Source organism: Elephantulus edwardii, unplaced genomic scaffold (genome assembly GCF_000299155.1).
Source record: "Elephantulus edwardii isolate Elephantulus edwardi_28Jun2011 unplaced genomic scaffold, EleEdw1.0 scaffold00127, whole genome shotgun sequence".
In the NCBI taxonomy this organism is placed as follows: domain Eukaryota; kingdom Metazoa; phylum Chordata; class Mammalia; order Macroscelidea; family Macroscelididae; genus Elephantulus; species Elephantulus edwardii.
In genome coordinates, this window is record NW_006399877.1 from 1,789,932 (window position 1) to 1,802,378 (window position 12,447).

Below are 12,447 nucleotides of genomic sequence, written 5' to 3' on the forward strand. Positions count from 1 at the left end.
CGACCTCACCGTCCCCTCTCCTAGAAACCTGTTTCCCAGCCTGGCGCCCTCGCGCATCTGCGGTCTGGATGTGGGGCCTTGAGACCGCCTTTCCAAGTTCAAGGCAGCGCGGACGCACAGCTCCGAGGTGGCCTCCACCTGCCGGTGGGCACCCTGGGGCCGCGCGTCTGTCTGTGCCTCGCCCTGGACCAGCGCGTCCTGACCAAGCACAGCTCCAGGACCCGTGGACAGAGGCCAGGTGGAGCCGAGCGCACAGACAGCAGGGTCCTCCGCGCTGGCTGCGACGCTTCCCGCTCCATCAAACACGATGTCCCCACCGCGTGGGCTGGGCGCCCACAGGCCACAGAGGGGCGGCTGGGGAGCCGCCGAGTTTGCACTAAATGCCAATTCCGTGCAACAGCAGCCGACAGAGGAGACGGTCTACAGACGATCGTGCCCAGCTGCTCCCGAAGAGGCGAAGCCACAGCCCGGTGGGGCTCGGTCGCGTCGCCTGAGCTCTGTGGGTCCCACCACCTCGGAGCGGGTCTGATGCTCACCCCCGCAGACGCCACCCACGACCGGATGGAAATACCAAAAGTTCCAAAAGGTGCCGTGAGAGACCTGTTAGAGGGTCACCACTGCCCTGTTCCCAGCTGACACTCGGGGTGCTCCCTAGCTCCCTGCCTCTGCTACTAGGCGGGGCACCCGTTCACCACGCCAGTGCACCCCACTCACGCGGCCGCGGGACTCCAGAAGGGAGTCCGACCCAAGGCCACCCCCGCAGGCGCGGCGTCCCGCGCAGACCTACCCTGGCGCGGGTCCGGCGGCGGGCGCTAGTGGGAGGCGGACATGGACCAGGCTCCCTCCATGCGCCACACGGAGAAGGCGTAGCTGAGGCGCTCGTGGGCCACGTAGCTGCAGCTGGTCATCTTATTGTCCATCTCGTCGCTCTGCAGGACCTGGTAGAGGAAGTCGATGTACCTGGCGGCCAGCTTGAGCGTCTGGATCTTGCTCAGCTTGTCGGAGGGCAGCGTGGGGATGATCTTGCGCAGCGCCGCGAAGGCCTCGTTGAGGGACTGGGTGCGCTGGCGCTCGCGCACGTTGGCCAGGATGCGCTGGCTCTGCAGCTCCTCGAACGACTGCGCGCTCGGGCTGCACTTCTTGCTGCGCTTGCCGGGCGCCGGGCTGCCATCTTCGCTCGACTTCTTGCTGTAGCGCCGCTTCCGGCCGAAGCGCTTGGGCTGCTGCTCCAGCTCCTCCTCGCTGGTGCCCAGGCTGTCCCCGGGGGACACGGGCGAGCTGGAGCCCTCCTCCATGGCGCCGGCGGGGCTAGCCCGGGGCGGCCGCTCCCCGCGCCGCTCGCCGGCTCCGGTTGCAGGACCGGCGGGTGAGCGCGAGGGCTCCGCGGGAGGAAGTTATTCTGACTAGTGGAAACTCTAGCCGCCGCGGGCTAAATAGTTGTCAGGGGCCTGGGCGGCGCGCTGATTGGCCGCGGCGCCGGGGGCCGGCCATCGGGGCTCCGCTCCCCGCCCCCCGCCGCTCGCGGCCTCCCCGTGGCCGCCGCACCTCGGAGCCCGCCCGGCGCGCAGGCCCGCGGCTTTGTCTGCGCCTCGGCTTGGAGAGCGGCGCGGGGCGTGGGCACCGGCCCGTGCGCTCCCGGGGCGGAAAATGCGCAGGCAGCCCGGCGTCGGTCCATTTGCGCCGTCACGGCCCTGGGCGCTCAGAATCCGCCCGCGACCCCGACGCCCGACGCCGGCAGGCGAGTGGACATTCAGTAGCTTTGGGGACGCCTGACCCGGCGCGCGCCGCTGGGTCCATACAGACGCAGGGAGGCCGGTTGTAACGGGACACCCGGGCGTGCGTCCTCGACAGCCTTGATGGACCCACCTTCGAGGGGCTGTACCCCGTTGGAGACACTTTGAGCTGCTGGCGAGGGTCAGGGCCTCGGCCTTGTCTAGTCCTCTGCGCACGCCAGCGGACCTGGACGCTCCCGCCGCTTGCAGGCCGGCGGAGCACCGGGGGCGCCTGGGGAGCATCAAGGGGTCGACCGAGGCCCGACGCGGCCGTTTCTCCTGCACAGGACGCAGGCTGCAGGACGGCGCGGGCGCACGAGCCCGGCCTGCTGGGTGACGCTGGGGACCCCGGCCCACACCATCTGGCGTGTTTGAAGTGGGCCGGGGGCTCTTTGTGGGCCAGGCTGCTCTGGCTCCAGGCCTGGAGGTGGTTTACAGCTTTGATGCCTTTGAACCTATTCCCAGGTGACCTCCTCAATTAGGCGGGGCCTGCGCGGGGCTGTCGGGAAAGCCGCGAGATCAAGGGCGGCGGCCTCTTTCATTGAATTTGAACGGCGGCTGGGGGCGCGCTGGGCCGGACCCCGAGAGTGGCGGCGCGCCAGCTCTGCACGCCCTCTCCGCGGTCCCCTCTGGGACATCTTCCGCAGGCACAGTCTGGAGGGTTGACCGCTGAGCAGAACAGGCCCCACGAAAACCAAACTGGAAGTCAGCACCATTTCTCATCTTTAGCTCCTCACCCTCGGGCTGATTCACCACTTTCGGACTGAAGGGTCAGTGAATACTGCGCCCAACCCCCACTCCCCGCCCCCATTTCCTTTCTTCCGAATTCTGAATAAAAGGGCCAGGAACGAAGAGCCACCTAGAAATGCCAGGGCCTGCTCCGTTCCGCACCCCGCACCGGTTCCCTGGGGCTTTGCGCTCCCTCCCAGCGTGCCAGCCAGGGTGTGCGGGACACAGGACAGCTTTTACTAAAAGCCTGTGTCACCAAGGGAGGAGGGTCCAAGGGCTGAGACCCCCGTCCCACCTTGCATCTCTCTCTCTCGTTTTATTTTAAAAATCAAGTCTGTGATAAAGTTACTAAAATAGAGGCTGCACAAGGTGTTTGTGGCTGACAGGCCCCGGGCTCCCTGGACGTAGGAAGTATGGTGCTCGGAAGTCGTGAGTGTGTTATTGTGGGAGTGACCCTGGGCCATCCTGCACTGTCCTCACCATCGTCCTGGCGCTCAAGCCTGTTGTTGGAGCTTCTGGGTCAGTCCATCTGGCTCACGGCCTCCCTCTTTCTCTACCTTTCCCTGCACTTGACCGTGGACTGACCCCTTTGGACAACATGACCCAAGTGTGTGAGGCAGAGTTTTACCCTCCTTGCCCTTAAGTGTAGCTCTTGGAATTCATCAGTTGTGAGTAGACAGAATCACATCAGTACTGCTTTTCAAATATGCAAATAAATTGTATATCATATGACTTTGTTTATTAACGAATCTGCTGTTCTGGTAGGGTTTTTAGGATATATTTTCCTTCGCAGGAGTTCTGGTGGCAGTTCAAATCCACCAGTCGCTCTGGAGGAGAAAGATCCTCTGCCTTGCCATTTGCAGCCTCTGGAAACTCACTGGAGGGTCAGCTATGAGCCTGCTCTGACGGGACAGCACGTAACAGCAGCACGTTCCTCAGGCTGTTGTTACCGTGAGCCTGCGAGTTGACTGTGACTCCCAGAAACCTGTGAACAACAGACCTGAGTCCTGCCCAGCCCGTGCCATCGTCAGCATTTCTCACACACTTGAGCTCGTTGTTACAGTCCCTGTCTCTTCCTCTTGATGATGGTGTTTTTATTTTCGGCTGACTCTCTGCCTTTCCAATCACGACGCCCTATTCCAAGGACGAACCCCTTCTTAACAACATGCACAAGTATGTGAGGTGGAACCCCACTAGCCTTGCCTCCCAGGAGCACCCTGCTTTCTCTTTCTGAGAGCAGTGAGGAGGAGGTGAGATGTTTTTCTCAGTTAATCTGATGGCTGTTAACTTGGCATTAACCTTGTGTGTAGAAGGTGGCCCTGATGGGATTCTCACCTGCGGCCAAAGCCAGCCCCCTGGTCCTCCGGTCAAATCCGACTCATAGCAGCATGTCATCGGGCTTCCAAAGCTGTAAATCTTAACAGGAGCAACCCTCTGCACCTTTATCCCATGAAGTAGCTGGTAGATTTGAACCACCAAACTTTTCAGTTAGCAGCTTAACAAGTAACCCATTTTTGTCACTGTTGAATAATGAGAGATATTATGTAGTCTTTTGATGATATGTAGGTTTAAACTGATCATATGATAGACACTTGCTCTGATCAGAAAAAGTATTGCCAGACCTTCAGGGGACTTTTAGAGCAGCTTGTTTATACATTCAGATGCTAAATGAGAACCAACCCCACTGTATGGAGTCCGTTCCAACCCCTGGCATCCTTCCAGTGGGCTTCCAAGACCGTACAGTTTCATGGAAAGAGATGTTTCTCCTGCAGCTACTGATGGAATCAAACCTCAGCCTCTGAGCTTTGGGTAAGCAGCCCTGCATGTTAAGAGCTATGCCACCAGAATTCCTTACCACTGCTAGCTAATATCAAAAGGATTGTACAGGAAACCCATCTGCATGCTGTCCAACAGATCCTGGGACTTCTAGATGTTGTTATTATGTGCTGCCAAGTAGCCTGTGACTCAGAGTGACCCTCTATACCACAGCTCTGAAGCCTGCCCTATCCTGAGCCAGTCTTATTGACTCTGACGCACCCACCCCCATTGCCCTAGGTATTGTATCAATTCATCTCAGTTGGGGTCTTTCTCTCCTTTACTGTGCCTCCACTGTTCCAAACATGGTATCCTTCTTCAAGGACCAGTCCGTCCTAGTCACACGTACCCAAAGTATGTGAAATGGAATGTCAAAATCCTAGCCTCCAAGGAGAAACATGGTTTCACTCATTCTAAGACAGACCTATCTGTTTTCCTGGCGGTCCATGATATGTTCAAGACTTCTTCAGCACCACAAATCGAAGGCATCAATTCGTCTTCTGTCATCCTTAGTCATTGTCCAGCTCTCTCATGCATAGCAAGTAATTGAGAAGACCATGGACTGAATCAGGCAGGCACACCTTAGTCTCTAGACTGACATTGTTCCTTTTCAGCACTCTGGAGAGGTCCCCGACAGCAGATTTTCACAGTGTAATGCCTTTTGATTTCCTGACTACTGGTCAGGACTTCTAGTAGAACAAAAAATAGAAGTCAGATCTTAAGCAAGGCTCTTTGTACATTTTCTCATGACTCAGTAGGTAGTTATCATCTCTGTTGGAGCTCAGCCGACCAACATGCCAGGACATTCTCAGCAGCATTATAAGCCCGTGTTTGTGACAGAGTCAGTTCAACAGACGGATGAATCAGCAGCATCTCTTGAGAGGCTGGTGGTAATAGCTCCTCGTTGAATACTGAAAACCGGGAGATTTGTTAGGCTCATTGCTCTGCATGATGATCGCAGTGGTGATAATAAAAATGATGGTGTTGATAGTGGAAATGGTAGTGGTGGCGATGAAGGTGGTGGTGATATTGATGATAATGGTGATTATAATTATGGCAATGGTGGTGATAGTAATGATGATGTTAATGGTGATGATGGTGGTGATGGTTATGTGGGGGAAAGGATGATGGTGGTGGTGGTGGTGGTGGTAGAGGTGATAGTGGAAATGATGGTGGTGATGACGGTCATCGTGGTGGAAAGGATGATGGTGGTGGTAATAATGATGATGGTGGTGATGGTGATGATGAAGGTGGTGATAGATCCTCCTTTAACATAGCACTCTAAAACTTTCAGAGAAAAATATTCTTTTAAAAAGTTTTCATTGAAAAACTTTTCAAGTGCATATTTGCAGAGTGAATACATGCTTCATCCACCAGTTCATACACATTTTAATTTGTGACGATCACAATCTCAAAACCATAACAGCAGTCTTCTCACTTGCTCCTTGTATTCTCTGCATCTCTTCATTCTTTCCCCCCCATTTCTTCCTACCCTCTGAATGTTGTCTTTGTTAGGTGCTGTCAAGTCAAGTACAACTCACAGTGACCCTATGAACAAAAGATCTGAACCCTGTCCTATCCTGTGCCATCCTCACACTTCCTGACACATAAGAGCCCATTGCAGCACTCACTCACTGTGTCAATCCACGTGGTTGAGAGTCTTCCTCTCCTTTGCCAACCCTCCACCCTTCCAAGCATGTCGTTCTCCAAGGAATAGCTTCTCCTAGCTACATGCTCAAAGTATGTGAGGTGAAGACACATCATCCTTGCCTCCAAAGAGCGCTCAGGCTGCACCCTCTCCAAGACATATCTCTTGTTCTCTTGGCCATCCATGCGATGTTCAGTGCTCTTCACCAACACCACAGCTGAAAGGCATCAATTATTCTGTCATCCTTATTCATTGCCCAGTGACCCAACAGAGTGTGGAAATCAACCACCAATATTACTACTAACACATACAGGCAAAATCCTGCTGAAGATTATTCAAAAACTACATCAACAGAGAATTTCCAGAAATACAAGGCTGGGTTTAGAAGAGGCTGTGGCTTTAGGGATGTCATTGCCAATGTCAGGCAGATCTTGAATGAAAGCAGAGAATACCAGAAGGATGTCTATTTGTCTTTTATTGAACTGTGCAGGTGAAGTCCATTCCAGGCTGCAGGAGCTCTAAGGACCATGTTCTTGGGGGCTCTACCAGTAACTGTAATGCCAGGAAGCCTGGCCTTTTTTATTTTGAGTTGTGTTCCACATTTCTTCCCACTAATTGAGGGACTTTTTACCACTTGTCTATTCGCTTGTCTGTGGTTTGTGTATGTTCTGCAAAAAAACCCGAGAAGATGAATGGGATATAAGGATTGGAGGAAGATTTCATCAAGAACCTGTAATATACAGATAACACAATCTTGCTTAAAGAAAGCAAAGAGGAATTAAAGCCTTTACTGATGAAGTTTTCATATGGATTGTGCCTCAAAGGAAGTGAACATCTTCCCAACTGGCCTAGTAAACACCGCCATGATGACTGGAGAAAAGACTGAAGTGGACAATGACTGCATCTTACGTGGATCCACAGTCAATACTCATGCCAGTAAGTAAAAAGTAATCTTGACCAGTTAATGACCAAAACACATCTAATGACATACAGCATGTCATTATTATCTGTAGAAGATTCTTCTCTGTTGTTTCATGTACATGTAGAAAATGGACAAAGATTAAGGAAAACTGAAGAAGAACTAATGTCTTTAACTTTATTTTGGTTATTTTGTAATTTCCCCTTCCTTCTTCATTCTAATTTCTGTTAGCTTTCCAAGCCCGAGTCTGTGATAAACTTTTTATACTATATAACAAAAAGGGGTTTTTTTTGTATTTAATGGTCTTATACCATAATTTGTGACTGATTTGTGTTGTTGTTGTTGTTGTTATGTGCTGTTGAGTCGTTTGCGACTCATAGCCACCCTATGTACAACAGCCCTAAACCCTGCTCTGTCCTGTGCCAATTGCATTGCCTCTGACACACACATCCCGATTACCCCAGTCACTGAATCAATCCACCTCATAGAGGGTCTTCCTAAACCTAATTTGTTCTCGTTTCATGCATGTTTTCCAGAATGTCACAAATTCTTGATCTCTTTAGTGATGAGTAGTACTCCACTCTGTGACTGCAACCCATAATGTGAATCAATGCCTTTGAATTGTTTTGGTGAAGAATATTGAACAGATCATGAACAGCCAAAAGAACACAAAATATGTTTCAGAAGAAGCGTAGGCAGGGTGCTTGTTAGAGCAAAGATCGTGGTAATTTGTCTCACAGGCTTTAGGCGTGTTATTAAGAGAGGCCAGTCCCTGGAGAAGGTCATCATGCTCAGAAAAGTAGAATCAGAAAAAAAAAGAGGAAGAACCTTAATAGGTAAATGGACGTTGCAGCTGCAACAGGTGTGCAAGCAGAGATTGTGAGGATGTCCGGAGCAGGCAGTGTCCTCTTGTTAAAGCCAGAGTCGCCTCTGGCTCAAAGCTAACACACTGGCATCTGCCGTCTGCACCTCGCTGTCTGCCATGGCGCCTTACACCATCATCTACTTCCCCGTCCGAGGGCACTGTGAGGCCAGCTGCATGTTGCTGGAGGATGAGGGCCAGAGCTGGAAGGAGGGGTGGCTGCCATGGTGACCTGGCAGCAGGGCCAGCAGCTCAAGGCATCCTGTCTGTACGGGCAGCTTCCCAAGTTCCAGGACGGAGACCTCACCCTCTACCTGTCCAATACCATCCTGTGGTACCTGGGTCTCACCCTCAGACTCGGAAGGACCCACAGGAGGCAACCATGCTGGACGTGGTGAACGACGGTGTGGAGGACCTGCACTTCAAGTACAGGACCCTCATCTACACCAACTACAAGGTGGGTAAGGACAACTACGTGAAGGAACTGCCGGCCACCTGAAGCCCTTTAAGACCCTGCTGTCCCAGAACAATGGAGGCTAAACCTTCTTCGTGGGCGACCAGATCTTCACTGACTACGTCCTGCTGACCTACTGTAGATCCACCAGGTGCTGGCTCCAGGCTGCCCGGGTGCCTTCCCCCTGCTCTCGGCCTACGTGGCCAGGCTCAGTGAGAGGCCCAAGCTCAAGACCTTCCTGGCCTCCCAGGCACACCTACACCTGACCATCAATAGTAACGGGAAGCGTGAGGGCTGTGGTGCCAGGCCAGGCCAGGCTACCTGCCTCACTTTCCCAAACAACAAAGCTTGGAGGGGCGGGGAGGCTAACTAGAGGGGTTAGGGAGGAAAATGTGCAACAATGAATAAATGGAAATCCAAGTTTTCTGTAAACTTTCTTTAGAATCACAATAAAAATTATTATTTCTTTTTAGAAACATTTCTCAAGAGTTTATCATGTGCCAGGCTACTCAGCAAAGGGAGTAACACTAGGGGTTGGGCTTAGGGGGTTTATATGGGATCATTGCAGTGGCTCATTGGTGCATAAAGTTTCTGATCTTGGGAAACTGGTTCTGGGGAATGTCCTGACATAGGATTTCTGAGTTCTGGTTTCAGAAAAATGTCCTGACATCAGGTTGTCTGAGTTCTGGTTTTGGAAAATATCCTGACATGGGATTTCTGAGTTGAGCTTCAACCTCCATCTTTATTTTTAGCCTTACATTCCCGCCTTTGGGGTGATAGGGGCTGACGAGGTCTTCTGGCTGCTTCCTGCTGGATGGGGGCATAGTGGGGTGTAAGGGAGGCGGGTATGTTATGCTGTCTCATTTGGAGGGAATGGTGTGTACTTCATCATGCACAGTCAGTTCACTGACGGTTTGGTTGGTAAATGTGCAAAACCGCTTCTGCAAAAAATTAGTAGAGATTTTGAGCAAACATGGCCCACAGGATAATGCAAGAATGAACAGGAGTGTAAGAGATAAGAAAGACAGTAGCCATCCCACCATTGAAGGGAGGGTATGATGGAGACGAGAGTATATAGGTTAGGAACTACTGCATGTGCTGGTTGTATGAAATTATTGATGTCTCAGAGATCTTGAATAAGAAAGTATGAGCCATCTGGTTTCTTTACTGGAAATATAGGAGGTAAGGAGAATGAGTGGGAATTAAAATGCTGGTTTTAAGGAACTTAGTTATAATGGGCTTCAGTCCTTGGAGATGTCCTATACTGATGGGGTACCGGGGAATGCATGGAGAGGAGGTTTGGTCCTTTAATAGTAATAGGAGTGTGACATGTAGTTACTGATGGGTTAGAGGTATCCCAAACTATAGGATCAACTTGACTGGGTGGCAGGGGGAAAGTGGAGGTGGGGGAAGAGATTTCTTTGGGAGTTAAGCATAGAAGGAGAGTTGTATTAGACTAGGGCTGGGGGCTAGGGTGAGGTTTATAGAAGCTTTAAGTTTGCTTAAAATATCTCAGCTTAGTAGAGGAGTGAGGCACTGTGGTATTATGAGGAATTGATGAGTAAAACTGTATATATTTCTGAAATAAGCATCATAAGGGAAGAATAATGTGTGGGCTGTTAATTTTTCCTATTACTCCCACTATGTTGGTTTGGGAGAGAATATTAGGCCATATTTGGAGAATTTGATTGAGAGAACCTCTGGTCAAGAATAGGTTCTGTTTTGTATGCTGAGTGAAATAGGAGAGCCTTGATTGAGGTCCAGTCTTGAACTGGGACAGGGGTGATAATCAAATTTGTAGTGGATGGTCAGGTGCACACTTTGCGGGAGGACCACTGTGGGTTCACCTGGAAAAGCAGTGAGGCAGGACTATTACTGATAGAAAGGACGAGAGAGATCAGAGAGAGAGTTTCCGTGATCATTACGGAAAAGAGGATGAGGAACAGAGATCTCATATTTAGAGAAGGAAGAATAGGCAGAAAGTATGGAAAGATATTTGGTCAGAGGTAAAGTGTTGGAGAGACCCCTGTAGCCAGAGACCACTGGTAGAGGAGAGCAACTTGTCTGTAGTGTGGAGGGGGTTCCTGGGATTGAGTTCTGAGATCCAGTTAGTAATGAAAAGGGAGAAAGAAAGACTGGAGAAGCTCATTAGGATTGAACTGCACTGGAGTCTGGTTCTAAAGAGAACTTACTTTTATATGAGTTTGAAGAACAGCTAGTATATGTTGACATTTTGGATATTTGTTGAGGAACTTCTCTAATATATAACAGGGTAATCAGCAAGAGGGTAATTTTTATTAGACTGAGTTTCTTAGATTACTTGACTAAAACTTTTTCTTAATTATATTAACTGATTCCCAATGTTTCTGGGTTTACTTAAAGGCAAAGAAAGGATAAGAGTATATGACTTCTGGGCTGGGAAGATGGGAGCATTATAAGGAGATAGTATATTTATATAAGGGAATTTTACATATCACTGAAATTAATGAACATGTAAAACATTATACAACATAGCAAACTCGGAGGACATTATGCTGGGTGAAATATTCTAGTTACAAAGAGACACATGTTACACAGCACCACTGCTACCCAGCAGGTCTGTCAACAAGAGTGGATAGATAATGACCATTGCATTGGAACAGATAAAGGAAAGAACTGTTGAAAAGGAATGTAGGACTAGACACTGTATGCAGGACAAGAGCAGAGAATAAGAGGTCATAAAGATGGCTGAGGCAGGGGGCAGGTAGGTAGGTACACAGGTTTTTCTGAATGTCTGCAATAGTAAGTTGGTGGAAGGAAAGAAGGTTGTTAAAAATCTCAAGACAGAATGACTCAGACTAGTGTCCAGAAAAGTAAGTCCTTTTTACCGCAATGTCCATGCATATTCACGGCTTTTCCAGGCTTACAGGAATGCTATCCTGGTCACTCGTAACACCTTCGAGGGGCTGAGGGCCCTGTCAGTCTGATTGCTCTTTTGCTACCAAGACTGGCCTGGGGCATTGCTGAGCCAGGTGTCCATGAAGACTGCATTGAAAGCAAGTGGCAAGAGGCTTTCCTTTTGCCCCTCCACTTTTCACTGCAACATGTTTTGATATTTGTGACTTAAGTGACCATGACGGGGCTTTTTATACTGGAAGTGAAAGCCTTGAAATTGGAGTTTTTGGACACATTTACTGGATGAAAATGTTTTAAATACTCCACAATAGCAGTTTTAAGAAATTTGGCTTTTAGCTAGTCCTTCTTTTCCTGGTCCAAGTTGTTATTGATGAATACTGAAATAGTAACAGTTAAAAAATTAGTCTGAGTTACTTTCGTGGTCTGCTAATTTAGAGTAGTTTACTGATTTTCATGAATATTATTTATTTTAATGAAACATTTGTATATAATTTCTAGCAGCCGTTTTTGAAAATATATAGCTTTAAACTAGTCTTATATGAAACTTAAAACAAAAAGGAAAAGATAAATTTAGAAAAATTTTTCAGCTCTGAACATTGGATAAAAATTTAAAAGTGGGTAAAAAATACTTGAAGAAAAAAGGAAATAAAATAAAATTCTTAAACTTGTTTTAATAAAGTAAAAACTTTTAAATTCTTTTTTACTGAGAGGAAGCATTAGCTTTATCAGTACAGAGTGAGTTAGGAAAAACAGAAGAAATTATAATATTTAAACCTTTTTTACTTTATTTTAGAATTTACCTTGAAAAGATAAAAAATAGGTTTTGGCAAGAAAGAAAGAAGGGAGTTGCTGGATAGATTTTATATTTTATAGGGATTGGTGGCTGACACGGGTGGCAATACTTAAAGGTAGTTTGGTTAGAATGTTGAATGATCCAGGAAGTATCAAAGAAGATGGAAGGAGTACACAGAGTCACTGTATCAGAAGGAATTGGCTGACAGAGAGGAATTTCATGAAATAACATATGAGCAAGAGCCTATGTTGATGAAGGAGGAAGTTCAAGTTGCTCTGAAGGAATTGGCAAAAAACAAGGCTCCAGGAGTTGACGACATACCAATTGATTTATTTCAACAAACAGACTCTGCCCTGGATGTGCTTACTAGGTTGTGCCAGGACGTCTGGAGGACAGCCAGCTGGCCAACTGACTGGAAGAGATTGATACTTGTTCCCATTCCAAAGAAAGGTGACCCAACAGAGTGTGGAAATTATCGAACAATATCATTGATATCACATGCAAGCAAGATTCTGCTGAAAATTATCCAAAGATGTTTGGAACAATATGTCAACAGAGAA

General features: G+C 48.9%; 1 protein-coding gene and 1 pseudogene across 1 annotated transcript; one reads left to right on the forward strand and one right to left on the reverse strand.

The window, feature by feature from the left end:
• Positions 1-733: 733 nt before the first annotated feature.
• TWIST2 (twist family bHLH transcription factor 2) lies at positions 734-1,298 on the reverse strand. The gene has a single exon (XM_006893440.1). The coding sequence runs from the start codon at positions 1,293-1,295 to the stop codon at positions 813-815; it is 483 nt and encodes a 160-aa protein (XP_006893502.1). The 5' UTR covers positions 1,296-1,298; the 3' UTR covers positions 734-812.
• A 6,567-nt stretch (positions 1,299-7,865) lies between these two features.
• LOC102862451 lies at positions 7,866-8,572 on the forward strand (annotated as a pseudogene).
• Positions 8,573-12,447: the final 3,875 nt, after the last annotated feature.